The following is a 27,265-nucleotide window of genomic DNA, read 5'->3' as shown; positions in this document are numbered from 1 at the left end:
CTGCAGCCTCAGCATGGCCTTGGCTCCTGTGCCTTAAACAAAGGTGTGGTATTTCCCCACCAGGCAGGCCATCAGCACAGGCTGAGGGAATGCACTGAGCTGACAGACAGATGGTTGTAATCGCAAACCACATCTCTTTGGTACAGACCTGAGGGGTTTAAAATCTAAGCCAAAGCTGCTTGAAAAATCACAAGAAGCCCCCTTGCTGGATGTGGAGTAAGCTCCTCTGACATGGTATAAATTATGGTATCTTATAAAAAATTATTTGCTTCTAACATTCTATTAAAAGTTCAATACAAGGAAACGATATAAAAAGATGTTCTCATAAAGATGAGCATCTCTATCAGGCAACATCTACAACCTGTCCTGAGGACATTACAACTTTCAAGTGTACTGGCCCTGCTGTACTGTCTTTACTGCCCTGACTTCATAGAACATTGTTTTATGGAGTTCAGACAGAAGTTGTGGTTGAGAGTTTGTGTATAGTATACCTTACCCTGTCAGCAGCCTATGCTGAGACAGACATCCCTAAAGATGAATTCTGATCTACAGTTTTAGGATAAAAACTGTTCTAAAAGCAGCTCAGCTGAAGGACAGTTCATGAGCCAGACCAGATCACTTAAAATGTTTCTGCACTGTTTCAATTTACAAGTGGCTGTGGGCACTCCTGAGTTTTAACAGCAGATTAAATTGAGCCACAAGCCATACTTGACAGAGGGTGGAGCATTAACGTGTGCACTCCTTACTGCACGAAGTTAGGTAATAATTGTTACTTTTTGCCCACAAGCGAAGGGCTTAACTTTCAGTTTTATTTAAAGATGTGTAAACTTTACCTGTATATCTAGAAGGCAAAATCTGCTCCTTTGGCGTGGGCAAACAGGACATTATGAGCTGTATACCATAAAATAATGTCTGGTTACAGGGAGCAGTTGTCTTCTGGACTCCTCACCCATAACTCAGCCAACCAGGCTGACATATCCTTGGGCAAAAGGAATTAAGGCCCGGGCACGTGCTCAGCGCTCCAGCCCCGAGTTATGTAATATCCAAAGCTAAGTTTAAAAACAACAAACTCTGGCCCCGCTCGGTTGCAAAACCAGCAGAGCTGGAATCATCAAGCAAACCTCTGCTCCTGGAGTAACTGACTCAGGGCCCGTAACACACCTCGGCCCGGAGCGGGGCGGCACTCGGAGCACAGCCCAGCGCTCCGGCCGCGGCCAGACCCTCCGTGCGGAACCGCGGGCCCGCTCCGCCGCGGCCCAACCCGCACCGTGCTGGGAGCGCGATCGCGATTCCGGTTCCCGATTGCCGATCGCGGCCTCAATCCCGATTCCCGATCCCGCCCGGCCCCGCCGGCAACTCCCGATCGCGCCTCGCCCGCCTCTCCCCGCGTGGCCCCGCCCACCGCGGCAGGGCAGCCAGCAGCGAGAGCAGAATCTTCTGAGTGACAGGCAGCTATGTCCAATCAGGACGCGCCTTGTTGCGGTGTGGCGCAGGCTCCGGCAGTATAAAGGCGGCCACGCGTCGCGGGCGCGGGCCCGAGTACGTGTCTGAGGGGGAGGCGGCGGTGGAGGTCGGGCCGGTGCGGAGCAGCCGCGGGGAGCGGGATCGGCTCCAGCGCCAGTGCCGAGGAGGTTTTAATTAGACTTCGGTCAGCCCGGGTTTTATCGGGAGCAGATTTTAAAAGTGAGTACGAGCGGGATGGCGGCGGCGGGAAGGGGGAGGGGTGTGAGCGGACCGGATCAGACCGGCCCGGCCGGGGAGGAGCCGCCGCGCTGACCCGCGCTCGTCTCTCGCAGGCGTCTCTCGTCCCTCTGCCTCTGCGGACGGGGCACCATGTCGGAAGCGGAGCAGCAGCTGGCGGCCGGCGCCACCCAGAACGGGCACGAAGCGGCCGAGAGCGCCGGGGAGCAGCAGGCCGAGACCGGCGCGGCCGCTGCGGCGGCGGGAGCGGCAGGAGCAGCGGGAGCGGCGACGGCGGCGGGAGCGGCGGGAGCCGGCCCGGCGGCGGGAACAGCGGGCACGGCCGCCAGCCAGAATGGGGCCGAGGGCGATCAGATCAACGCCAGCAAGAACGAGGAGGACGCGGGGTAAGCGCGGGCGCCATGTGCGGAGCGCCGGGCCCGGCGCGGCCCTGCGGCGGCAGCGCCCCCGGCCCCGCTCGGGAGGGCGGCGGGAGCGGCCCCGCCGAGCCGGGGCCCTGCAGCACCAGCGCTTCCTTTGTTCTGGCGCTGCCTTTTGTTGGCGCCATGTGGCGGCTGGGGGAGGGGCGCCGAGCGGGGCTGTTGCCGTCTCACGCTGTAAAATGGAAGGGGATTTACCTCTCCCGCGTTTTCTTCATCCTTTCCCTCTTTAGCGAAAGGGGCGGATGGAAGGAGTTGCTTTCTGTTGGGGGAGGGGGGCTGGCTCAAACTTTGCGGGGATCGCGTGGCCCATCGCCGCTGGCGTCGGTGGAAATGTGAATGTTTTGTGTAAAGCACGTAAAAAATAATCCTGGCCCTGGAAGGCGGCGTTGATAACCTAAGTATTTTTTAAGGGAAGTAAAAGGAAAACCAGCACGATTGAGATAATGCGCGGTGTGTTTAAATCGGTAAGAGCTATTTTGGTGTGCTACTTTGCAGCATTGTCAGAAACTGCCTTAAGTCTTGCAAGGGATTTCTGGAGCAGTCAGTGTAGTTTCGCTGTGCTTTGGTGGTGGAATTCTTGTGTATACACGAGGAATTTCTTTCCCATCGTAGTTGGTCTGTTCATAAACACGCGTAATTGTCACCAACATTACCTGGCTATTTCTCAAGCAGTTCTTTGTTATTCGGGCTGCCCCGTGTATTTAATTGGAACTCCCTTTGTTACCGCTGAGCTCTGAACTGGAGGGTCAGATCCCTTCGGTTAAACAGCGCTAAAGCCGCTGTAATAGATTTTTGACTATAAAGGAACGAGTAACACTTGCACAAGCTTCCCGCGAGCTGGGGCCGGATGTACTCTTTGCAGACACTACAAGGATTGCGAACCAGGCCTTCTAACGTTTCTAGTATTCTGTGCTGAAAAAAGGGTGATGTATTTTCCTTTCGTGAACAGGAGGTGACAAGCTTCAGCCCCAAATCGGAATGAAATGAAACTTCTTAGGAAAGCACTTATTCAGAGGGATTGACGTATGTGAAAAATGTAGTGCTGTCCAAGGCACTGATTTTACAGTGTTTTGTTATGAGCTAAAATAAGCTTCAGTTTAGCTGCACAAATACACTCAGGAGGGAAATATGACTTCGTGTTAAGGGTGCAGTTGTCCAGTTTGTGACCTATGAAGGAAAAGCCAAATATCGGGTTTTTTGTCAGTTTCAAAGTTTCAAAAGTTTTAAACACTGTGTTATTTAAATTAGGTATCGGTTTTTCCAGTTACAAAACAAAGCACTGCAAATTGCAAAGTGTAACACACAGTGCTGTTGTGAGAGGTGAGTCTAGCATGTGGCAATTCCATAGAGCAGCCATAGCTGCCTCCAGACAAATTCCCCATCTCTTGATTGTTCTGTGAGTGTGCTGTCAGTCCGTTCAGGTTAGAGCAGCCACAGGCAGCTGTTGGGATGGGAAGGAATCCCCCAAGCCCCTTTCTTTGCCCTAGTGTCGAAAGGGTGAATAAAGTTCCCTGGGCCGTTCCTCCAGGGCTCTGCTGTAATGGCTGCAGGAAGCACACGCTGTATTGGGGCCCGCTGCTTCCTGCTGCACTCACCCAGAGTGCACAGCTTGCTCTGCTGAAAAACTTCAGCAGATAAAGGGTAGGGTTTCATCCAGTTTAAGAAAAAAGGGAACCCCCCACCATTGCCTGTTGTACATAAACAGATGCCGATTATTGCAAAGTTACACATAAACACCAAAAGCCAATTTTATCTAAGCATAGTTTCATTTCTCAAGCGCTGCTACCTTCCAGTGTCAATCTAGGTTACCTCCAAACAAGAGTAATGACAACTTGAACTGCTTCAGTCTATAGTTAGATAAAAAGGCTCGAATGCTTTTAAAAGCTTAGTTTGTTACCTTGGAAACTATGAAAATAGAAAATGCAGCCATGTTATTAATGTTTTCATTTGAAGTAAAGCATTTGAAAAATGCCTTATTGCCTGCTATCATTGTTTTGTTTGTTAGCTTCACTTCTGTATTGTGCCTTGAATTTAGTTCTTTGAGCTAGATATCCTCCTTCAGAGGGTATTTTGTATGGGAAAGTGGGCAGGGAAGAACTGTATCCGCCCACTTGGAATTAAAACTGAGGATGGAGAGACTCCTGTAGTACAGATGAAGACAGAACTAGAGTCAGTAACTGAGCAGGAAGCAGTGCACAGCACAGTAGTTAAGGCAGGTCCAAAGTCCCATCTGGTCTATGTGACTGTTATTGGAGGTCACAGATACCTGGACTAAAATTTTTACAGCTCATTAACCAAAACCTAAGAGACCTCAAATACTTTGCTTTTGGTACCTTATTCTTTGCTGAATGTTTTCAGAGCAGTAGGAATGATCCTAAGTTCTTTGCAAAAACTGAGTTGGCAGTACTTGATAATCAATACTGCTTTCTTGCAAATTCTAGAATACTTTCATTAAGAACAGAAGTTACTGGCAAGGAATATTTCAGGCTATTCTTATTAATTTTTGTATTACCCTAAACAATGGTAGGATGCATTGTGGCATTCCCTCAAAAAGAGGGGGAGAAGCCCACCCTTGTGCACTCTGTAATATCAGCAGCTTTTGACAAGGTGCAGGTGTTGCACTGGGAACAGCCAGTCCTGTTCTGACAATGCTGCTGAGGTGTGTACCACTGAGCATCTTACTGCATGGCCTGTTCTCAGTGCTTCCTGAATCTGAATAGCTCTTCTCTCCTTGAAATTTCAGGAAGATGTTTGTTGGTGGCCTCAGTTGGGATACAAGCAAAAAAGACTTGAAAGATTATTTCACCAAATTTGGTGAGGTAACCGACTGTACGATAAAGATGGACCCTAACACAGGAAGATCCAGAGGCTTTGGATTTATTCTCTTCAAAGAACCTGGGAGTGTTGAAAAGGTGAATTTGAGCAAAATATTTTAGATCTTTAACTTCTAGGGGAAAGTTTTCAGCTTGAGTTAATCATACCAAATTGTCTTTTAGGTTCTGGAACAGAAAGAACACAGACTAGATGGACGACTAATTGATCCCAAGAAGGCCATGGCAATGAAAAAGGATCCAGTGAAGAAAATATTTGTTGGTGGGCTAAATCCAGAAGCTACAGAAGAGAAAATCAGGGAATACTTTGGAGAGTTTGGAGAGGTGTGTAATGGTATCTTTGTAAACTCTGAAAGTATAGTTATAGTCTCCAGTTGCTGTGTAGTTTATTAATAATTTGCAAGTTTCAGAGTAAGTTAACTTCAGATGTATCAACCCTTCTGTAACATCCAGAAGTTTCCCAACTTGAGAGCAGAGGTGGCACTTCCTGCACTAGGTGCTTCCATTGCTAGTTAGAGACTCTTGTCTTTAACTCAAAGCATTTTAGCTGATGTTAACACCAGTTTGAAGAGTTGTAAAATGGAAATCTTGGATCTGAAAGCCACTGTTAGCATAGAGAAGCTTGCAATTTTGGTGTTGCATAATATGCATAAAGAGAAAATTTACAGTTTTGCTGTCCCAGTTTCTGTGCATTTGACTGTTCATCTAAAGCATGAGTCTGAAAATAGTATTTCACATCTTCAGATTGAAGCAATTGAACTGCCAATGGATCCAAAGACCAACAAAAGGAGGGGCTTTGTGTTCATCACTTTCAAGGAAGAGGATCCTGTGAAGAAGGTTTTGGAGAAGAAATTCCACAACGTCAGTGGAAGCAAGGTACAAACTCTGACTTGTAACGCTTTTTTCAAGGGTTATACTTCTACATCTCTAACCTGAAAAAGCTTTTGTAGACCCCTTCTGTCAAAGTACTGAATTTGCAATAAGGACAGCTTGAATTTTACCACAGCAGTGTTTTGCCCTAAGTTCTGTCACAGAGGCTGCCAAAGCTCTTTGACAATACTTGTGGCTTTCATTGCTGGATTTTAGGGCCTTTGGTATACTAAGTATCTAATTGCATTCATTAAATAGATGTGGAGAAATTGGCTTGTATAGCAGTGTAAGCCATTCCAGCAGGTAGATGCCTATTTTCAGCACAGAGCACTTGCATAAACAAAAGCCTTGCAGATGCATAATTTTGCAAGCACCTGGCTGAAAGTGGCTTTGTCTGCTGGGGAACAGCTTCTGCCTTCTTCTCTCTGGAGCCCCCCTGCTACCAAAACCTTGTCATGTAAACCCACTACGAGGATCCAGGGAGTGAATGTACACTTGAGGAAATTTATGCTGGGTCAGCTGGTTGAGAGCCACTGTAAGGGTGGTGTGAGGTGCTCTGACCAGCTGACTGCTCATTTGAGGGAATAGCTCATGGAGAGAGAGGCTCATGGATCAACAAATGTAGAGAGACTGGAGGCAAATGAGGTGTACTGGCTCGAGGTGTCCCTGTTCCCTTGCTCTGAGGCCAGTGCTGACCACATAACTTGTTTATTACACTGGGTCATACTGTCTGACACTGACTTGGATTTGGTTTAAAACGGGTCTTGACACAATACAGAACAAATTTTGGCAAACCTAAAGCAGTGTGAAAGTCACTGGTTAGAAGTGAAGTTTGTTTTCCAGAGAGATGAATGCCTAAATGCCAAGAGAGCTGAGAAATTCCTGTATCATATCTATGACTTGTTTTTGTGTTTTAGCCATAGATAATAATAAGCAGATTACCTTAAAGGTCCTGTGGTAAAGAACTCCAAGCCAGGCTTGCTCAGGTGCTGTTCCTTTTACAGCACAGTAGCTTTAGTCTTGGACTGTGCACAGATCCAGGAACCTGGCACTTGGCTGACAGCTTGAACTGCAGCCTGGGAACCTTGTCTTGGAAATGTCAGTTCTGGTTGCTTTTACCTGTTAGTATTTGATGAATGGTGGTTTCAGGTGTTGGTAGGGGTGTGGTACAGTCTATCCATACACACAGTGTGTAGGGTGTACAATGGCTGCCAGGAAAACTTCTTTTGTGCATTTCTTAGAAACCTGTTCATTCAGTGCAGGTCAGGTGAAGCAGTCTGACAGCAACAGCCTTGTCTGGAGCTTGTGCCAGGTGAGAGGGCAGCCTTGTGGCTCCTGCAGGAGAGGTGGCCTCAGCACCTCTTCATGGTGAAACCCATGGTAGGGAATAGGCAGGATAAAATGCCCTGCCAGCAGTGGCCTCTGGGAAAGGCTGGCAGGCACTCACCTTTGCCCAGGTGGCACAATAAATCAGATGTCCCTGCATTAGTGCTGCTCACCTGACCAGCAGCACAGCACGTACACCTCCTTTGCCTCCAGAGGAACCTCTGGCTTCTCCAGGTGCTCAGGTGGGGCAATGCTGCTCTGAAACACTTAACAGACTCTTCCTTGTTTTTTATTTGCAGTGTGAGATTAAGGTAGCACAGCCAAAAGAAGTGTACCAGCAGCAACAGTTCAGTAGTGGAGGAGGAAGAGGTAGCTATGGAGGAAGAGGCAGAGGTGGAAGAGGCGGCGGTAAGTACCACACACACTACTTTAGTATGGACACATTCTAAATAAGTTGTGTGTACTAAAATGGGATTTTGTGGATGGTTTTCCCTTCTATAGCTCAAAGTCAAAATTGGAATCAAGGTTATGGCAATTACTGGAACCAGGGTTATGGGAATCAAGGATACGGCTATCAGCAAGGTTATGGTGGCTATGGAGGCTATGATTATTCAGGATATGGGTATTATGGATATGGACCAGGCTATGATTACAGTAAGTAAAGAGAACTGTATTGGGTATAAGCAAGCATAACTAATTAGCAGTTTAATGCATTTGTTCTCTTGTTCATAGGTCAAGGCAGTGCAAATTATGGGAAGACACCAAGACGTGGTGGTCATCAGAATAACTACAAGCCATATTGATCAAACTTATTCAGGTATGCAGTGGCATGGTCTCTTTTGGAAAATGACTGCATAGGTTTTGTATACAATGCTGTAGATGGATACTTCAGTTCTGTACCAAATTTAACTTTACAATAAATTTCTATGGCCTGTTAAATGTGCATCTTACTTGGAAGAGCTCCCTGGAAATGTTTTACATGTTTATTACTTACCAATAACTAGTTGTCTAGACAGTGTGGTGTGTAATTTTCAGCATTGCTGAAGATATTAATTAATGATTTCATTAATAGGTTAAACTGAAACTGATTTTGAGGGTCTGCTTAAAGCTGCAGCTCTGCATCTAGGGACTGCCTCTTGGAGTTAACTATGGACTCTGCATTACTCCAGTTGTACAGAATGAGATGCATCTTAGGGAACCAGTGTCACTTTCCACCTTTTTATTTTGTATTGTTTTTGTGTCATACATTTCCTGTAATGGAAGTGTTAATTTTACTGTACTTTTTGGTACCTTTTTGGAATCTAATGTATTGTAAGGTATTTTACATGTGTTCTGATTCACCATGACATGGATATTGGAGCTATCCTAGCTTTTGAAATAAAAAAGGCGTAATCTAGTGTCTTGTGCCATTCTTCAGCTCATGTGTTAGTAAAACACCAGTATCCTGTTCCCAGAACTTAGTTCATGGCAGTACCTTGATAGATTAAGAGTTGTGCTTAAATGTTTTTAATCTTAAAACTAGAAGGCTGTGTTGGTAGTTGTGCTCACTTGCAGTTGAAGTGGCAGCTCAGACCTGCTGTCACTTGTGCCTGGAGGTTGTGGAGGAGAGCTCAGTGAGGAGCCCCAGCTGTGGTGGGGCCGTGCTGGTGAGGTGGTGGCTCTGCTCTAGGCAGGCACAGAGCTCAGTGACTGCACTGGTGTCTGCTCTGGGCTCTGTAGGAGGAGCCAGAGCTGCAGGTGTCAGGCCTTGGGAGTCTGGACAGCACTGCAGGAGGGAGCTGAGAGCTGTGCAAGAAGCTGGCTGCACTTCCTCCATAGTTCACTGTCTTGAGTCTGAGACTTGTCTGCAGGTTGTTAATAGGCTGTATATACCTGCCTTGAAAGGCAGGTTGGACAGACATTCAATTACCAATGCAAAGTCTGAATTTTTGCAGCCTTTTTGTATAATAGAAAAGGCTAGAGGAACTTCCACTGCAGTTGTGGGTGGAAAAAACATCTCTTTCTCTAGAGATAACTGACCAGCTAGAAATACTCTCCTTTTTTGACTTTACTGTTAGTTTAAGGCAATAACTGTCATGTGATTTGCCTGTCTTGTTGCAGACTATAAGTAGCAAGCTCTACTGCACAAAGTAAACTTCTAATCTTTGTTCCAGTGATCAATTTGATAGTAATCTCCTTTTAAAGCTAAAATCTGGCAATGTTTTTTTTCTTGTAACAAATTCTCTTTGAACAAGTAACACCTGCAAGTGGAATCAAACCAAGTAACTAAGACAAGAAACAAACACATGTTACTAGTGATCTTTGCAGGTTTTTTATCAAGGGATGCAGCTATTTCTGCATGGACTATAATCTGCTGCTCCCTGCTGGTTGTCCTTGAAAAGAAAAACTGGCTTGTAAGTTTAGAAGTCTGTAAGACTCTTCTGGTGTTAGGTGAAAGTCTTCAGTATTGGAAAAAAAAAATCAGATAGTTGACAATTTTACAGCTGGACCATGTAACCTCCAGCCTGGCTTAATTGCAAATAAAAAACCAGCAGATCACTGAAAAAAGTGAGTACAGTATTTAGAAGTATTACTGTCTCAAGATTTCAAATTTAAATACTTTATTACATACTTTGAATATTTTTTTTTCTGTGAAATAAGGGGTAGCAGAATATTTTTCTAGCAAGCACTTGGCCCTCCGGTGGGAAAAGTGCATGGTAGCAGGGCCATAGTGCTGCAGGCCTTGTGGCTGGTAGTGTCCTAGCAAGAGTTTGTCAGCTGGTGGTGTTGTGGTGGTTTTTGTAAGTAGGTGCTCAGGTAATGCTTCCTTACCAGGTGATGTGGCCTTAGGCAGGAACTGAGGATACTGGTACTTAAATGCAGAGCTGGCTTTTCCCTTTCTTCTTTGCATGAAAAGTTTGTGATACAAAGAACTGCCTGGTGAAAGTGAAGGCTTGTGCACAAGGTTGTTGCTTATGGCTGTAAACTCCTCTTAATTTACTAATCCTGCTTGGGTATTTCTCGAGGACAGACTGTGTTTGTAAGAAGTGGTTTGGGAGCCGTAGCCCTCAGCTGTCTGTCCCTCATGTGTTTGATGTCAGGAATTTGGAACTGAAGTTTTTGACTTTAACTGGTGGCTTGAGAGTGTTTGTTGAATACAGTGCTAGTTAGGGACCTTGTTCTGACACTGGCTGCTGAAACTCATCAGTGTCCTGGCAAGGACTGGGTGTACTGGCACCTGGAATGGTGTTTGCAAAGATAGCTGAAGACCTGAAAATATCAGAACACCCATTGGCTCATCCTGATTTGAAAAAGTCATAACCTGAAAGTACACAAATTTAGCAAATGTATTTTGTAGTGGCCATTAGAAAAATCCTCCTTTAGAATCAGTTTTAGATATGCAGTTTTAAATAAAAGCTAATTCCACACTGCCAGAGTTGAGACTCTGTAAAGTTGTAAAATTTATTTCTCCTAGAGCTTTTACTAAAAACAAGATAAATGAAAACAGAAAAATCAGAGGTGACTTATCTGGTCTAAGACATGCTAGGATGAAGATTAAATGTGCATTATTATAGTAGAATAATGTTTCTTAGTAGTAGATCTTGAACATTGTTTGAAACCTATGGAAAGAAAAATAATGTTATGGGTTTTTTTGTAAAAGTATCATTAAAAGAAATTACTCCATTGCCTCACTTTCGCTTACATTATATGTAAGTGTCTTACTAGTACTGTACTTAGTAAGAGGCTTTTTGCATTCTTGGTTTCCTGTAGAAAATAAAGGCATTTTTCTTGCTTAGTTTAGATCACAGATAAGTACATTAAGTCATTAGGCCTCTAATTTGCACTGGCACTGTTCAGTAATCTTTCTGTTCCTAAGAATAAGTAGTATAAACAGCTGTATGTCTTTCCATTAACTTGCTAAATAAAATATTAACACATTTCTCTTGTGCCTGCTATACTAATATACATTGAACTAAAACCATATTTCTCCTTAGCTCAGGGCCATAGCACTGTGAATCTCATGGTGGTTGAGGTCACAGGTGATTCCACTGCTCACAATGACCACATTAGGTGCACTCCTGCCCAGCTATCCAGAGTTCTACCACACATGTGGGTGTCTTTTAGTCAGAGAAGTTTGGAGAAGTACTAAGTGTACAAAGGTGTTAACTGTGAGTTACACTGTGCTCATGGGTGTGCAGCAAACTGAGTTGCAGCTAGATGTTCTCTTGGCAACCTACTGAGGGACCTCAACAGATGAAGACATAACAAGGCTTTGAAGACTAAACAAGACCAATCTTACTCTGATACCCACAAACTTTTGAGTCTAGGGGTGAATGGATCCTGAAGGATGAGATGCCAGCTGTGAACCTGAAATGACACTTAAGGGGAGATCTGCTGAGAAGTGGTTATGCAGGTGGAGCCTGAAGGCACTGAGCAGCAAGCAGAAAAGCTGTCTGTGTGGATGTGCAGTCATTTGCATGCTCTAGAGACAGTCATGTCTGGGACATGTTGGCCCTTGCTTACACCAAGTGATGCACACAGTGCTGCTGGGAGGGTCAGAGTGATGGAGGGCAGTTGTGAGTGCTGGATGTACACAAGTGTGGTCCATGCCTGGAGATTCCCAGAAATTCCTGCAAACTTTGAGTAAAAGCATCTCTGAGGAAGCTTTATTCTCACAGTGCTTCTGAAGTTATGTTTAGAAGTTGGCTTTTAAATAGTACTGGGTGGCTATAGGTAAATACCTGCTCAGGTGGAACAAACAGTTGTTTTCTTTTGGCTCAGACATTCTTTTTCCATATCTGAAGAGAGAATAAGAAACAACTTAGAAAAGCCATGACTTTGTGACATAATTTACACATTTCTTAATGCTAAGTTTGTAGAAGTTGTATAAAAAGCTTAAGTGGCAAAAGCACATAGATTACAGCTTTCAGGAACAGGACATATTTTACAAATTGTGCTTGTTTGGATAAGGTAAACACTCAAACCTCAGCCAGAGCAAAGCTATTTTAAAAAGCACATGCCTCTGCAGAGGAAGTAGGTTTGTTGGAGAACTTCACAGAAAAACTGAGAAGGGAAGGCTGTGTGCTCAGCATTTACCATCTTTGCTCCATTTTAGCATTTCTGAAAATTTGGCTCAGTAGCTCAGCATTGTCTTCAAGAAAGTTCAGAACCACCCACTATTTTTGAGGGTTTTGATCATTTTTTACCTGTTAGTATTTGGTCAATTGTCTCCACAACAAATTTTGCATCCTCCATACTAAAACACATCGGGGGCTTGAATTTCAGCACATTTCTTCCTGGCCCATCTGTACTCAGTAGAATATGTTTTTCCTTAAGTCTGGAAAGAGCAATAATGAAGAATTACATTTTCCTCTGCATGTAGCTCAGGAAAACTTGCAACACCAGCCTGCAGGATGTCACACTTTCTACACTGACTGGTTTCACTTTTGGCCAGCTGGTTGTGTTTTAGCAAGTCCTGTACCTTGTTATTAGTTCCTCTGCTTCTGCTGTGGCTGGAGTCCTTTCTGCTTGGTCCTTGATTAAGTCCACTCCAATGAATAAGCCACAACCTCTGTAAAAGAAATAAAAACACACAGTCTGTCAGTCAGTGTCAGAGGAAGGAAGTGAACTAAAAAAAGAGTTTTTTAACACCAGACCTTTATTGCATGAGAGTTACATGATGTTTGGCTACTGTAGGAAAAAAGTTTTGCTGTTCTGAAAAAATGTGGTAATAGAGACTTCTGTCTGCTCACACTGGCAGAGCAGGACAGGATGTTAAACATGTTTTCCATCTGGCTCATCATTTCTGTACCCTGTGCACTTGAACTTTGACTTCAAACAGCAGTTTGAACAGTAGCAGTTGAAGCAGTTCAACAGTTTTAGCAGCTAATAAATTGATAAAACAGTAGTGGCCCAGAGTGGCAAAGTATATGAGACTTCAGATAAGCTCAAGTTTGTTTTACTTAGTTTTACAGGAGGCTATTTTCACTGAAAACACAAAGTTTAATTAATTTCTCAAAACAACATCTGTTGGATTGGACTGAGTGAACCAAAGAGAAAGCTGCCAAAAATGTAAACAAGGCACTGATACCTGACATCACCAATGATGGGATGCTTGATTTGCTGCTCCTTGAGTGTCTTCATCAAGAAGTTGCCTACCTCTGTGGCATGAGCCTGAAGGTGTTCCTTCTCAATTACATCCAACACAGCTAATCCAATGGCACATGAAACAGGGTTCCCACCAAACTGAGCCCAGGAAAGGAACACACAGCCATGGAAAGGGAAGAAAGATGAAATCATGTCACAGAAAGTGTAGCATCAGTGATACAAGGAGCACATTATTACTTTTATCAGATGGAGCCAATACATAGTCACAGGCTAGAAACAGAAATAGTAGAGTGACACAGTTCCTCTTTAGTTACTGTGTGGTAAATACCAATAAAAACACACCATGAGTATCTGATTTAATCCTTAGGCTCCTTTACAGAAGTGGGCAGCTGTTTACTTACTGTATTAAAATACTCCACTCCTGTGGCCGCAAAAGCTTCTGCGATTTCTTTTGTTGTTGCTACACAAGCAAGTGGGTGCCCATTTCCTATTGGCTTCCCCATAGTGACAATGTCAGGTATAAAATCCTCTCCCTGAAGCTGGAATGCCCAGAAGTGCCTGCCAACCCTGCCAAAGCCAACTTGAATTTCATCAGCAATAAATACACCTCCTGCCTTGTGCACATGCCTGTAACAGAACAGATTTGATTGTCTCTTTAAAGGAAAGAGAACACAGCAGTTATTGTTTAGGAGCATGCAGAAAGTGTTACTTTGGAAACTTTGAGGAAACAAACATATATACAAGGCTATACTGCATACTGTGTGTTTATATGCAGATCTTTGCCATATACAATTCACATTCTAACATGAAGGTTTGGGTAATTTCCTACCTGTCAAGCTCTGTAATATACAGCAGGCAGAGAATCTATTTACCAAATATTTAAAGTTAAAAAAAGATAATGAATGACCACTTACTCTGCAACCTTCTGAAAATATCCTGCTGGGGGAATGATTTGACCACCAACACTTGGCAGAGATTCAACAAAAAATGCAGCAATCTAAAACACAGCATATAATGTTTGAACACAATACAGAAAGTTGTGGAGCAAGCTCTTTGTCCTTAGAGGGTTTTTGATTATTAATGTGACCTTTACTTTTTGACAAGTCCATCCCACTTAGTTTAGTAACTGTGAATTGTACTTACAATCAGGCACATTCATTTCTAAGACAAGACAAACAGTTAAGGAAATGATATCTTACCTTTCTGCCTCTCTTCTGTGCATGCTCAATAATATTTTTTACTTCATCAGCATAGGCTGTTACTGGATCTTCATGGTCTTCTCTATAAAGTCCTCTGTATGTGTCTGGAACAGGAGCCTATGCAAAGAAATAATATCCTACATTCAATATAGCATAAAAACAACGTCACTCAATTGGCAAGTAATTGATAGGTATAGGCTGAAGTACATACCACGTGGACCCATTCCTTTTGTCCTTCTAGATTTCTGAATTTATATGGGCTTATGTCAATCAAAGATGTCAGATGTCCATGGTAAGCACTTAAAAAACAATTGGCAGAACTCAACAGTAATTTCCTCAGTATCAAGAGTTCTTTAGTATTAGCATTCCAAATAGTACAAAGTAGCCAGCTGCTATCACCTGGTAGGAAATTCACTAACTTAAGCTGAGAACAGCTCTGCAATTTCTTTCCTATCAATAAGCTTAGTACTACTTGGATTTTTTTTTTTTCATATAAAGGATGCAGAGGGACAGGACTTGCCACTGGTGACTGGAATCACAGCAGGGAAGACCTGAGCAGTATCACAAGATTGCAGAATGGGAAGGGCCTATTTCTGAATATCTTGCAGCAATGGAGTTTCCAGTGACTGTAGGCATTCTGTTCTAATATTTGACTCCATTCATGGTGAAAGACATTTTTTCCTATGTCTTATCAAAATCCCTCAGGTTTGAACTTATATCTGAGGTATTTTTTCCTGTCACCATACATCTTCACAGCTGGCTCCCATGCTTTTGCTCCTTCCATGAGACAGCTGTAGCTGCAGTGAGATTGGCTGTCCCTTGTAGCAGAACAAACCCAGCCCCTCTCACTGCAGGTCACTGATGGCCCCTCCTGGCAGTGTGCAACAGCTGTCCAGTACTGACTGGAAAGCCCAACCACAGCTCTCTGGGCTGGGCTGGCAAACACTCAACAGAGGCAAAAATTACTTCCCTCAGCTTCTTGGTTACAGTCTTTCTACTAGAGGAGGATTTCAGAAATGCTCTGACCAAAACTGAGCCTTATACCCAAAAAGTGCCAATGTACTCACTGGTCTAAGACAATCACATCCTGGTGTTTTGTGTACTGCCGTGCCAGTCTCAGGGCAAGGTCGTTGGCTTCAGACCTACAATGGAAAAATTCAGCAATTGTTTCACGGTGGATATCTTGAGTTTTGAAATACAACTTCCCTTGCACTGTTCTTTGTGTCTGCAGAGAACAGACAGAACTTGCTGCATGTTATGCACAAATTCCTCAGTAATCAGCATTCACTAGGTAGGACTGTTCACCAGAACAGAATCGATCTTAAAAAGCCAGAGCACAGGAACTACTGAGTACAGGAACTACTTTCTGAGAAACAATTTGGCTTTTCTTTTTCTTCCAGAAGTTTGCTTAAGAATGTGTGCCCCCCCTCCCCAACAGAAGCAATGCATTGGTACATTTAATTTTGAGATTAACTGTCAAGTCAGAAGACAAATCAGACAAGAAACTAATACAGCAAATATTTACATTACTGTTTTGAGGTCCAAGGTATTACAAATAGAATAAAACTTTTCTTAAATAAAGCACAAGTTTAGTTCCCAGGTTGAGAGCTTGCAGAACCAGACCCATGTTTCTGTCAGTATCTAGTCATCCACACCAGAAACTGGTTGTTGATAAGAAAGTGTGTATACTTGTCTGTATATACCCTAGTAAAGCCCCTCTATCAATTCTAATGTATCCAACTTACCCAGAATTCAAAAAATAGAAGATGCATAATTTCTCAGGTAGTGTTTTTGAAAGTCTCTCTGCATAATCAACCATGTTGTCATGAAGGTAACGAGAATTTGTATTTAACAACTGATTCTGTTCATGGGCTGCCTTTACTACATCAGGGTGACAGTGTCCAACTGCAAGAGAATGTGGAGAGTGCTTTGAGAGTTCTTCACATTACCCATGGTGTTCATTCACATGCCAGATTAACACTTATATTTCTCTAATAGTACAGAGATATTATCAGTAGGGCCTTAACAATCTTGTAAAAACATTTCTGTGCTCCTCAGAAGGTTTGAAGTTGCCTCCTACTGTATGTAAGGTTTGTAGTTAGTACTGGAAATGATCTGCTAAAACAAATAGTGTCTGATTTGATGCTTGGATTTAGGCATTGCCACAGTTCAGGAGTTTGAGAAGGTGCAGGTAAGATTTAATATCAAAGAATTACTAGCCCTGGGGTAGGGGTTAGGTTAGAGAGATTTCACATCCTGTAAGAAAGCAGCAGTCACTTAATTATACACAATTAAGGCACCACACTGAGCACACGGTGGTTTTGTGACTGTACACTTACCAGTAACTTTTATAAAACCATCAAAATGTCACTTGTTCATTTTACAGTGAGGTGCTTTACTTGAGTTTCCATGGAAAAAAAATCTGTATGTTTTAGACACATTTCTAGGAAGACAGGACAGGAAGCAAGTCTGGAAAGCACATTCACACACCCAAATTCAAGAACACTGTAATTCCCCAAACTACACGCTCAAGAAAGTTTCCTTCCACTTTTCCAATTAAACACCCCCTCCCCCAGCACAGTGCAAAGGCAGTAAAAGTACTGCTTGTTCTTTGTTCTGCTTAAAAAACCAGCATCAAATAACATCCAGTGCCATGACTTTAGCTTACCATGAGCCACATTGTTTATGCAGTCAAGGTACTGTCTCCCATTCTCATCATACATATACTGGCCTTTGGCCTTGGTGATCTTCACTGGATCAGTAGGAAAAAACAGCTTGCAAGAAGAGCTATGAGAAGCATCAGAAAGCAAAATATCTAGTGAGTTTAGTTTATCCTACTGGTAAAAAACATTTCTCCTGTTTGCTGGCACAGTTATCCTGCTTTTGGCCCCTAAACCAAAGGCCTTGTACTCAGATTTTCTTAGATTAACAGGAAAAGAGCACACTCCAAACCTGAAAATCCTACTCAAGGGTCTAGCCAAAGCAGTAGGACTCACCTCTATAGTTTCATCCTGTCTTAACGGCAATTCCTTACTGTCTGTGCTGTCGGCCCTTTTTGTTCTGTAGTGTCTCTTACCTTGTGATATGTTCTTTTTATTATTTTTACTATGTTCTTGCTATTCCTGCCAAGGTTCTGATTTTCCAGATAGTTTGCTGCAGGTGATTGCTACAGCTTCACTAACCATAGCTAGAACACTGAGTCATTTTATTAGGCTGGCTTTACTTAAGTGCATTTGTTTTGTTTCACTTTTTAAATAAATTGCCAAACAAGTAAAATGGAAACACATCTGCCTAAGTAGGAGTTGCAGAGATTTGAGACTGCAGGGCAATGCCAAACATCCACATTTTCATTTAGTAAAAGATGGCTTATTCAGAAATAATTTGACGCTAAATACAAAGCCATTGTCAAATGGATGACAGAGGACAATGGTGAAGTAAGAAAGTGCTTCATTATCTTATCCCTCCCAGCAGGTATTTTGATACTTTCTCTCTGAGCTGGCAAAACATTTGGGAGTTTTTCTAAGCTTCTCTTAACTGTTCAAAAGATGCTAACAAAGTGCTTGCAGAGTTGGGTCTCTGTTGCTCGTGGAAGGGCAAATCAATTGGAAAAAGATTTGATACCCAGTGTAGTATTTTTCAGATTCATGTAACTGGCATAATTCTAATTTCAGCTTTTACTTTCAGCCCAACTTTTGTAATTATACAGCACATAAAAGTAGCCTTGGATTTGAATATATATGGTACGAAAATATTCCCTCAGTTAAATAAAAGAGTTGTGTTGCCATACTTAGTGATCGTCTATAGAATTAACACTTTCTTTAGGCTGCTTGAAACACCACCGGTAATGAGAAGTTTAGAACTGAGTCTTGTCCCTCATTCTGTCAGAGAGCAGACGTTTGTTGTTAATTCCATCACGGTATAATTTTGGTATAATTAGTTTCCTGAAAGACGGGCTATAATAGTGGCTGAGCCAGAATCTTGCCTGGCCCAGCACGGCCTCAGCCCCAGCCGTGCCTCCTCCTTAGAAAACGCTTTCTAAGCACTTTAGTCTCTAAACAGGCGCCCTGGGTATCATACGGGTTTTACAGCGCAGTTTCGTAATCCCCCTCCTTAAGAAAGGCTAATTCCTGTTAATTACAGCAGCGCACCGGGCTGTGCGGGCGCGGCGCTCCGGCGCTGCCGCTGCTTCCAGCCCGGGCGCGATGGCGCTGCCGCCGGGCGGGGCCCGCGCCTCGGCCCCGCTCCCGGCCACGTCCGGGGCAGCGCCCGCCCGGCCCCGGCCCCGGCCCCTGCCCCGGCCCCGCTCCCGCAGCACTCACCCGACGAGCTGCCGCCGCAGGGCCAGGGTCTGCTGCCGGGAGCGCGGCTGTACCGCCCGCATGGCCGCCGAGCCGCCCGCGGGCCGGCAGCGGCGCGAAGGGAAGGAAGGGAGGGAAGGAGGGAGCGGCCGCCTCCTGCGGGGGCCGGGCCGGAGGGGAGGGGAGGGGCGGCAGCGGCTGAGAAGGAACGCGGGCAGTGCCCGGCCGGAGCGCCAGGCACCGGGAGCAGGGACACGGGCACTGCCCGGCCGGAGCGCCCAGCGCAGCCCCGGCGGCTCCCGGAGCACGGGGCGGGTCCTGCGTGCGCCCGGAGCGGGGCTGGAGCTCACCCAGGGACCCGGAGGGCAGCGCAGCGCTTCCCTCCCAGGCAGGATTGGGGACAGATGGGGACAGGCTGCGGTCCTGGGGCCCTGCAGGGCTGCTGGCAGCTCACCCTTAAACCGCACAGCCCAGGGCTTTACCCTGCTCGGGTTCATCCAGCCCCACACCCCACTCACCTCGGAGCTCTTCAGGATCATCAGTACTGCTACAGCGCTCTTTGTTTGAAATACACATTGAGGAAGTTTCTTTTCTAGTTAAAAATTTTTAAGCCAAAGTGGTAGAAGTTAAATAATTCTTTCACATCACTGTTAAAGAAGAAGTAGACCCAGCCTTTTACGTGTTGTAGCCCTGTGTTTGGTTGGTGGCGGATAAGGAGACACCTGACTGACTCCTTCAGAGCCAATCCTAAAGCAGGTAATAGTTAGGATTAAAAGAGGAAATGCTGTCAATCAGATTAGAATGATCTTTCTTCCATTCCTGTTTGACTGGAATTACCTAAAGAAAAATAGGATAAAGAACCAGAAAAGAGGTTCTTTGATGGATTGAGTTCTGCTAGGTGTATCCCATAACCAAGTTCATCAACTTTTCCAGCTTGATTCTAGAAAATGACACTTTTTTTTTCCTTTCAAATACATGTTCACATTCTTTTTGGTTTAAACTGACAAATAGCTTTTAAAAACTCTAGAAAAACAGAACTGATAATTTTAAAACTACACTTGGCAGACTTTGCTCACTAGTTATAGCCACCAATAATTATCTCTAGCTGCAATTACTTGATGAACACAGGAGCAGTTTAAATTTTGTGCAATATGGAGAATGCAAAACCAAATTGCTGTGTGCTTAAAGTTAGATTGAACTTAGTCTAACTACCTTGTTTCATAAAGGTCAGGTTTTAAGGAACAAAAGACAGTGGAGAAAAAGTTAATAATGGCTGTTAATCTTTATTTGAACTCTTGTCTGGTTAAGATATTTACTAGCTATTTATAATAACAACCTGAACATTTACAATTTGGAAAGTTTACTCTTGGTTACAAATGCAGAGTTCATTATACATATTCACACAATTGTAAAAGTAATCTGTACAGAGAGACCATTTTATATAATTGAGTCTTTGCTTTTATTAAAAAAATCACTGAAAAAAAGTTTTTTTAGGTCTCAAAGTAATGCATTGTCCATTACAGCTTTAAACTAGAAATACATGATGCAGTACTAATTAATACCATTTTAACATGTTAAAACAATGGATAAGAAATACTGTTATTAATGCCTTCATTTTTAAAGTAGTTGTTCCCCAAAGAAGAGTAAATAGAATACTTTTTGTGGCACATACATGATCAAAAGTCACAAAAAGTTTGCAAGTGGAGATGTTAAGTACATTTTCTGTAATTTTAATATCTATATATTTCTTTTCAAAGGTCATATACAGAGATTTAGCCAGTTTTGTATAAAATATCATGTAAATACATTCAAAACTCATTTTTGGCAAGCTGCAGACACACAAACAGCCCTTTCTCCTCTGAACAGCCTCCCTGGAGTGATGCAACCACTCAAGTAAATAAGGGACACTTGCATAACGTGGTAGAGGATTAAGTTCTATTGACATAATTTCAAAACAAGTATGGACAGATAAGGCACATGTTGGATTATTTTTCTAAACTGTACACAGATTTGAGGTATCAGCAGGTACAGTTTCTCAAATGCTGTTGAACACATCAGTTTTGTATCATTTCTATGTCCAAAGTCATGTAATGCAGTAATTTCAGTTTTGGCTGTGGTATTTGTGCTGAACATTCTTCATATTCAATATTTTTGATTGTTTTTAAGATAGCAGGAAAAGAAACCCAAACTGAAACTCAAAAAGCTGTTATGAAATAGTTTATAAAACTGCAGTCTATGAAACAAACCAGCAAACACAACAGGCTCCAGCTCTCATTTGCACTGATGGCAGTTTAGGACCTTTCCTGCTAAATTTACAGGTTCAGTGGATACCATGGGTGCTTTTGCTTTGCAAAACCAGACTTTAATTTTTTAATGTAATTGCAGAAATACAAGTTTGATAAGCACTCACCTACACTTCATAAATTCCTGTAAAATGAACTTTTTAAATACAGTGTTTAACATTATAATAAAAAGCAGCAGATGGGATCAGTGTCATTTACAGATACTTAGGTCAACTCCTTTTAAAGTTTCTGTTCATTAATATCTAATTATGTAAGAAACCACACAAGTGAGCTGACACAGAAGTGAGCTGACTGTTCCATGAAACCACACTTGAAGGCAACTTCTAGCAGAACTTAACAGGAATTAATTGCTTGTCCTAAGTCACAGGAAAGGCACAAACATTACTAATGTATTTCTTACTCCACTCTCTTGTCAATAATTCAACTTATGCATGGAAAACTCGTGTTTCCCAGCCTTGCTGTGGTTTCCCCCAGGCTCCCTACAGTAGTATACAATAATATCATCGATTAAGTCCTTCCTCCATTCATATCTAAGTGACAGATTTTCAGCACTGACTTTAGCTGCAGGTTACACAACAGCCACACATCCCTGGTGTTGTGCCATCTGATGGGACACAAGCACATGGCAAAGTTGCAGTGGTTCACCTGGGCATGTGAAAGTACTAAAAGCAATTTTTAGCTTACAAATATAAATTATTACCAGGGAAAATAAAGTTTAGGAATTTTTTTTTACTCACTGGTTTGCTTCAGTCTGTAATGGATTCCCCCAGGTGGAGCTCTGGAGTATTTCAAACTGAGGTAATTATGGTCAAGTCCAGTGCAGTGCCAGGGACATGGTTAAAAGGCAGGTGACTGCAGTGACACTGAGACTGGACTAACTAGAGTGACCAGTTTCTCTCTGCCCCTTCCTTTTTGTTAAAAAAAAAACCACAAAAACCAACCCACTATTGCAAAGGGTCAAGAAATGTGCTTACATAAACTGTCCTGTAAAGGTGCCAGGTTCAGTGTGTGCCACAGTGATTGCCTTGGCAGGTCAGAGTGTCACAGACCTTTTGAAATGACCCATATGTGTAACTTCTCACTTGAAAATCTCCTGGTTAAACCTCTGCAAGGCTGGCTGTGCTGCTCAGCATGTCAGCCTGTCCTGAACAGGTAAAAAGCAGGAATTTCAAATTAAACAAAGCAATACTGAGGTTCTTCCACCTCTGGACACTCCTTCCTCTGCTGGATTACAGTGGAACCAAACTCACTGATCAGAATTCAGCCACATACCTGCACTATTTGTCCAGGATGAATGGTTTGGGACATTTAATTTTTTATATCTTAATCATTTGTAGTTATTAATATTTTGCATATCTTGGAGAGAAATCTATTGCCTACAAAGAAAATTCAGAGCTTCCATGCTCAAAATTTTAAAAATAGAAATGTGTCAGGAAACCTACTATAGGTAGATTATAGGTGCATAATGCTGTAAGTTATCTGGGCAACAGATCATTTACAGATATCTGTCCCAACAGATACTGGGACTGAAAAAAGTGAGATTACTGTTGTATTTCCCAAGAAAGAAATACCAGATTTGGAAAAAAAAAGTTCTGTCCATGCACTCCTGGTTTTACAAGTATCTGTTCAAACTGTAGAGTTACACAAAAGTCAGGCATGCTGTAAATTAAGAGACACTGTCACAGCACAAAATTTGCATAAAATTTGCTTCTATTTTAAAAAGTCTCCTCTAGAGGGCAGCATTGAACCAGCATTCACCTTTACAATGCACACATTACATTGATAGGCCAGGGGAGTTATTTACCATTATGAGAAAGCTGGAAGCTTCATGGCATCTTAAAAGTTTAATTAATTTTTATTATTTATTTTAATCAGTTGTGCATTACAATGTGTGAGTTCTTGCATTCTTGCCCAAGACCTGCCATATTTGGCTGAGTGCAAAACCAAAACTTTACCCAGGGTAGTGGTTACTGTAACAATCTTAAAACCACAGGTGCCATTTCCATGGATTACTTTGGTTGCATGGGATGTCTTAAATTGCTGAAACCTGCCACGTTTTGCTGGTTTGCATAAGGATTTCAAATTCTGAATTTATGAAATTACAGAAGACAAAAGCCCATCTAAATATTTTATCTATTGGTTTCCTAAAAAGAAAACACATCAGAAAGTTGCTTGCCATTAAAAGAAACAATCTTATTTTTAAATACACAGGAGAAAAATCCATACAGAAATAAATTCATCACCGTTATATATACAGGAAGTGTCAGGAGCAGTGCATACAGGAGAGGTGACTCCCCATGGGAGTAAAACAAAGCATGTGGCAATGTCTTGATTATGATGTTTTTAAACTAAAATATTGATGAATTGACACTTGGGAACAGTTCCAGTTTGGGGTCAGATGAGGATTTCTCTGCCACCTGTTTTGTAATCCAAAAAAATTCCTGAATTCACTGGCCAAGCCGTGACTGAGCTGCAAAACTCTTAATTAATCACATTTGTCCCCATGAGAACAGGCCAAATTATTGGGTTCATGCTCTGGCAAGGTTCCTCTCAAGCTGTGCAGTTACACACATGGGGTTTTTTGCCTTATTCCCTTCTTGCCCAAATGCATCCTCCCCAGAAGCTTTAGGAAGCACTCCCATACTCAGCTGGGTGCAGCAGCAGCTCCTCAGTCACAGCATGCACATCCTGTGTGTCACAGCAAGGCAGCCCTGCCTGCAGAGCCTTGGGGCTGGAAAACCTTTTAGGGGTCTCAAGAGAGTTCTTGTGCCCTTATGGTTCAGTTTGGGAACTTTGCTTCCAAAACCCACTGGGCTACAGCGTGTGAAGACAGAGGATGTTTGTGGTGACTGGAAAGATGTCACTGGCTACGGTTTGAAATGGAAGAAGCCTGACAGAAAACTGTGTGTCCTCTGCTCCATGGTTGCCTTAACCTCATGGAAAGCACCATGCAGTTAAATTAAAGGCAGGAATTTTGTTTTGTTGACTAAAAACCAAAAATATTCTTGTCTGAGTTTCAGGTTCCCCCAGTATCAGTAACTTCAGTGTGTTAGCCAGAATGTCTACTGATGAATCTATGAAGTTACACCAAATATCTTAGTGATCAAGAAAAATCAGTGGCTCAGTCTCAGCCTGACCCACATTTCATAAGCATTAGCAGCCTCTCTGTCACTCATATTCATTGCTGCTGACATATAGTGGTAACATTCAGCTGCTTTTTGGAATTGCTGTAAAGCAGTCTCAGATTCTTTCAAACCAGAGGGGAAAACAAAAGAAGAGAGATTTCCTGGGGGAAAAACTCCCTAAGTTTTGTGAAAGGCTGAGATCATGACTGAGTTTTGAGCAAGGCTGCCAGTACTACCTAGAAGTAAAATTTGTCTTTGTGAGCTATTCACAAAGTATTCAGAAACACCCACATAAACATTTTCATATGGAAGGAGAAAATAATCAACTGATCTGGCATGAATTTGCCGAGCAAAGCACATCTTTTCAACTCACTGCAATAGGATCATGACTGGTCTGTATTAAAAAACTGCTCTTCTAAATGTTTGTGTGTAAGGCACATGGAAGTCTAAACAGATTTCCTCTTAGACTGTGTAATCAGTACAAAACCCAACAGTTTCTCTGATAAAGTCTGTTGATCTGGATGATGTGACTGATGATCACAGAATGGCTGGGCTTGGAACAGTCTTTAGAGGTGACTGAGGTCCAGCTCTGTGCCATGGGCAGGGAAGCAGGGACACTGTTCAGAATCTAAAGGCCAAATGCAGCAATCTGAGCTGAGGACCAGGCAGGGCTTCAGGTGCCCTGCTGGGGGATCCACTCCCTGCTCTCACAGGCTCTGCTCCTTTGGCGATGAGGGGGTGGCAGAGTGCATGTACCCACCCCAGGGAGTGGGGAGGGATCCAGAGACCTGCTGGTTCCTCAGATGAGTTCCTCCCAGCCCCAGTGGCAGCAGTGTGCAGCAGGATCTGTCCCTGCCACCATTCCTGATGGAGTGGCAGCAGCAGGAGCCCAGAGGAGCCGCTGTACCTGAGCAGTGACTCCAATGTCCTGAACATTCCTGAGTGGCTGCACGTGCACAATGATCTCTGTACATGCAGAACCAAGGGCCTTTGCCTGGGAACTTCCAAAGGGGATCACAAAAAGGTTTGGTAGCTGAGCTGCAGCACTGGTGGGGTGGATACAGGTGTGCTAGAGTGGCAATTGCAGCCTTCCTTCACTACAAAGAGATGGCTTGGGTGCTGTGGCAGCAGAGGCTCTGTGCTGGGAGGGGGATGGTGGCCTTGCAGAGCTGTGAGAGGGTAAAGCACTATTCTGGTATTCTGTGTCAATGTTTTGCAGGCCTGGCAGTGGTCACAGTTGATGCCTACAAGCACTGGATATTCCACAAGGTGAAGACGGAATACTGACTTGTTTACCTGAAGATAATAGGACTTCGGGGTATTTCCTCAGAGAAAATATAAATTTTAATATAATTTCATAAGCTTTGGAGGTTAGCTTGTCTTGTAGCTTCAGTGATATCAAACTTCTTCAAGTAGGAGCTAGATAGAAAGCTGTTTAGTTTTTGCCAGCGTATGTAAAACAAGACTTTTCTATCTGCATTGTAGATTGTTTGTGGACACTTCCAGATTCTTGTGCTTTCTGCAGTCATTCTGGGGACTGAACTCTCATTGATATTGAAAGAAGTTCCATGAACACGACATGTGCAGGAATTTGAGTGTAGAAGCCCACAGTGTGGTTTGGAATAGTGAACTGCTTTTGGTTTGGAGATGACTGGGGGAGATGGGAAGAGCAACTGTACATTAAGGGAACAATTACAGATCTTCCTGGTGACATCAATGAGAGATTTGCCTTCAACCTTTCACAGAAAATTTTTTAGCTTTAATTTGGGATATTAAAGGGGTTTTTCAAAAGCACTAAAGGCCAGTGGAAGCTTGTTAGCTGCTCCTTATGCCTTTAAAAACCCCTACACCAAAAGTGATAGCCGAGAACATGAAATGGAAGTAAATAAAATGCATTTTCATTGCTGTTTTGAGTTACATAATTGTTGTTTCTTGATTTGTTAGTTGATCTGAATTTAACATGGATTTAATCTGTATGGTGACCAAGGAAATGGTGAGTAACTGCTAGAGATGCCAAGTACAGCCACAAAGCCAGTGATGTGTAGGTGAGCCCCTGAGCAGCCACAATGCACTGCCCACAGCCCTGAGGCTGTGTCCCCTCTGCTGAGCCTGGGGGCCATTCCAGCACTGACCAGCACAGAGCACAGCCTGACCCTGGGATAAGCTCAAGGACACCCAGAGGCAGCAGAGAGCTCAGACACCATCACCCTCCCTGTGTGCAGCACAAAGCACATCCCCATGTTGTTCACAATAGCAGAGCAGCACCTCCAGCACTAGGTCAGCCCGGACAGGGCAGGGAGCACCTGGACAGTCCCTTCCCTCTCTGGCAGTAGCTGCAGTGAGAGTGGCAATGCAGCAACAATCTTAACAGAGGTTTTGGGTCTACTCAGTGCACCAAAACTGCCTCCCTTCTGTATTCTCTCAGATCAAGGCCACAAGAGCCATAATACCATGTTTGATATTACAGTCAGCTCCCAATTTCACCTAAAAATCCCACTCAGAACCCAGCAACTTGTATTGAGAAAAGTATTCCCTCCAGCCATGATCTGTTAAATGAAAAGGGCATAAGGGTGATAGCAATTATATCACTGATCTGGTTAGAATTGACCAATTTTACCAATAAAAATCCACAGCTTACTGTTTTCAGTTTATGTTGCTTCAACTTCTACCCATTGGATGAGTATTTGTATATCTTTCTCTGTGCAGTTTAAAAACTTGTTAATACAAAGTATCTCCTCCCTGTAAAGGAATCTGCTTGATCTTCATTGTAAGCTGAACAGACTCGGCTGTAAGCCATCGTATTCCTCTTTGAAATATTTTTTTATGGCTCTCTGCTGCACAATTGCTGTTTTTTCAACAATCTTAAAAATGTTGAACTGTGGAATAGTTTGTAGTTTTAATTGATCCCACAGTAGCATATGCAGATATCAAAATAATAATGATTTTTATCCACTGCCCTGCTCTGCATGGGATGTGCCTGAGAAGAGATAATGTAACAAAAGAGACTAAAAAGGTGAAGAAAAATAAGACAACAAGAGGAGAGTGCAGAGTTAGTTTACAGTTAAAACCATGTAAACCAAGAAGAAATAAAAAGCAAATGAAC

General features: G+C 43.2%; 2 protein-coding genes across 10 annotated transcripts; one reads left to right on the top strand and one right to left on the bottom strand.

Annotated features, from left to right (window-relative positions):
- The first annotated feature begins 1,522 nt into the window (after positions 1–1,522).
- HNRNPAB (heterogeneous nuclear ribonucleoprotein A/B) lies at positions 1,523–27,265 on the top strand. 4 transcript variants are annotated; one of them, XM_005483619.4, is made up of 9 exons: positions 1,523–1,683; positions 1,797–2,087; positions 4,867–5,035; positions 5,120–5,278; positions 5,699–5,830; positions 7,450–7,558; positions 7,652–7,804; positions 7,883–7,967; positions 25,382–27,265. In XM_005483619.4, the coding sequence occupies exons 2-8, from the start codon at positions 1,834–1,836 to the stop codon at positions 7,951–7,953; spliced, it is 1,047 nt and encodes a 348-aa protein (XP_005483676.2). In that variant the 5' UTR covers positions 1,523–1,683; positions 1,797–1,833; the 3' UTR covers positions 7,954–7,967; positions 25,382–27,265. The 4 variants fall into 4 exon arrangements, with proteins under 4 accessions (XP_005483676.2, XP_005483675.2, XP_005483678.2 ...); XM_005483618.4 differs by lacking the exon at positions 25,382–27,265 and adding an exon at positions 8,223–9,680; XM_005483621.4 differs by lacking the exon at positions 7,652–7,804.
- PHYKPL (5-phosphohydroxy-L-lysine phospho-lyase) lies at positions 9,349–25,384 on the bottom strand. 6 transcript variants are annotated; one of them, XM_074552070.1, is made up of 13 exons: positions 18,756–19,218; positions 17,105–17,223; positions 16,182–16,341; positions 15,504–15,578; positions 14,648–14,756; positions 14,437–14,553; positions 14,152–14,234; positions 13,639–13,864; positions 13,221–13,375; positions 12,612–12,701; positions 12,337–12,467; positions 11,872–11,928; positions 9,349–11,767 (listed from the first exon to the last, which is right to left on the bottom strand). In XM_074552070.1, exons 1-12 carry the CDS (start codon positions 18,815–18,817, stop codon positions 11,876–11,878), a joined length of 1,380 nt encoding a protein of 459 aa, XP_074408171.1. In that variant the 5' UTR covers positions 18,818–19,218; the 3' UTR covers positions 9,349–11,767; positions 11,872–11,875. The 6 variants fall into 6 exon arrangements, with proteins under 6 accessions (XP_074408171.1, XP_074408170.1, XP_074408176.1 ...); XM_074552069.1 differs by having other exon boundaries at positions 9,349–10,749; XM_074552075.1 differs by lacking the exon at positions 18,756–19,218 and adding an exon at positions 21,775–25,384 and having other exon boundaries at positions 9,349–11,928.

The sequence above is a fragment of the Zonotrichia albicollis genome, chromosome 15, assembly GCF_047830755.1.
Source record: "Zonotrichia albicollis isolate bZonAlb1 chromosome 15, bZonAlb1.hap1, whole genome shotgun sequence".
Taxonomy (NCBI): domain Eukaryota; kingdom Metazoa; phylum Chordata; class Aves; order Passeriformes; family Passerellidae; genus Zonotrichia; species Zonotrichia albicollis.
The sequence above is the reverse complement of the archived record's forward strand: the minus strand, read 5'-3'. Positions and strand labels throughout refer to the sequence as shown.

What these genes read in the sequence shown, in the direction of transcription:
- HNRNPAB (XM_005483619.4), top strand. Translation starts at nt 1,834, where the DNA reads ATGTCGGAAGCGGAGCAGCAGCTGGCGGCCGGCGCCACCCAGAACGGG. An exon ending in AAGAACGAGGAGGACGCGGG is followed by an intron (nt 2,088 to 4,866) that starts GTAAGCGCGGGC and finishes TTGAAATTTCAG; the next exon opens with GAAGATGTTTGTTGGTGGCC. An exon ending in CAGAGGTGGAAGAGGCGGCG is followed by an intron (nt 7,559 to 7,651) that starts GTAAGTACCACA and finishes TCCCTTCTATAG; the next exon opens with CTCAAAGTCAAAATTGGAAT.
- PHYKPL (XM_074552070.1), bottom strand. Translation starts at nt 18,817, where the DNA reads ATGCGGGCGGTACAGCCGCGCTCCCGGCAGCAGACCCTGGCCCTGCGG. An exon ending in GCAGAGGAACTAATAACAAG is followed by an intron (nt 12,468 to 12,611) that starts GTACAGGACTTG and finishes TGCTCTTTCCAG; the next exon opens with ACTTAAGGAAAAACATATTC. An exon ending in AATTGACCAAATACTAACAG is followed by an intron (nt 11,929 to 12,336) that starts GTAAAAAATGAT and finishes TTCTCTCTTCAG; the next exon opens with ATATGGAAAAAGAATGTCTG.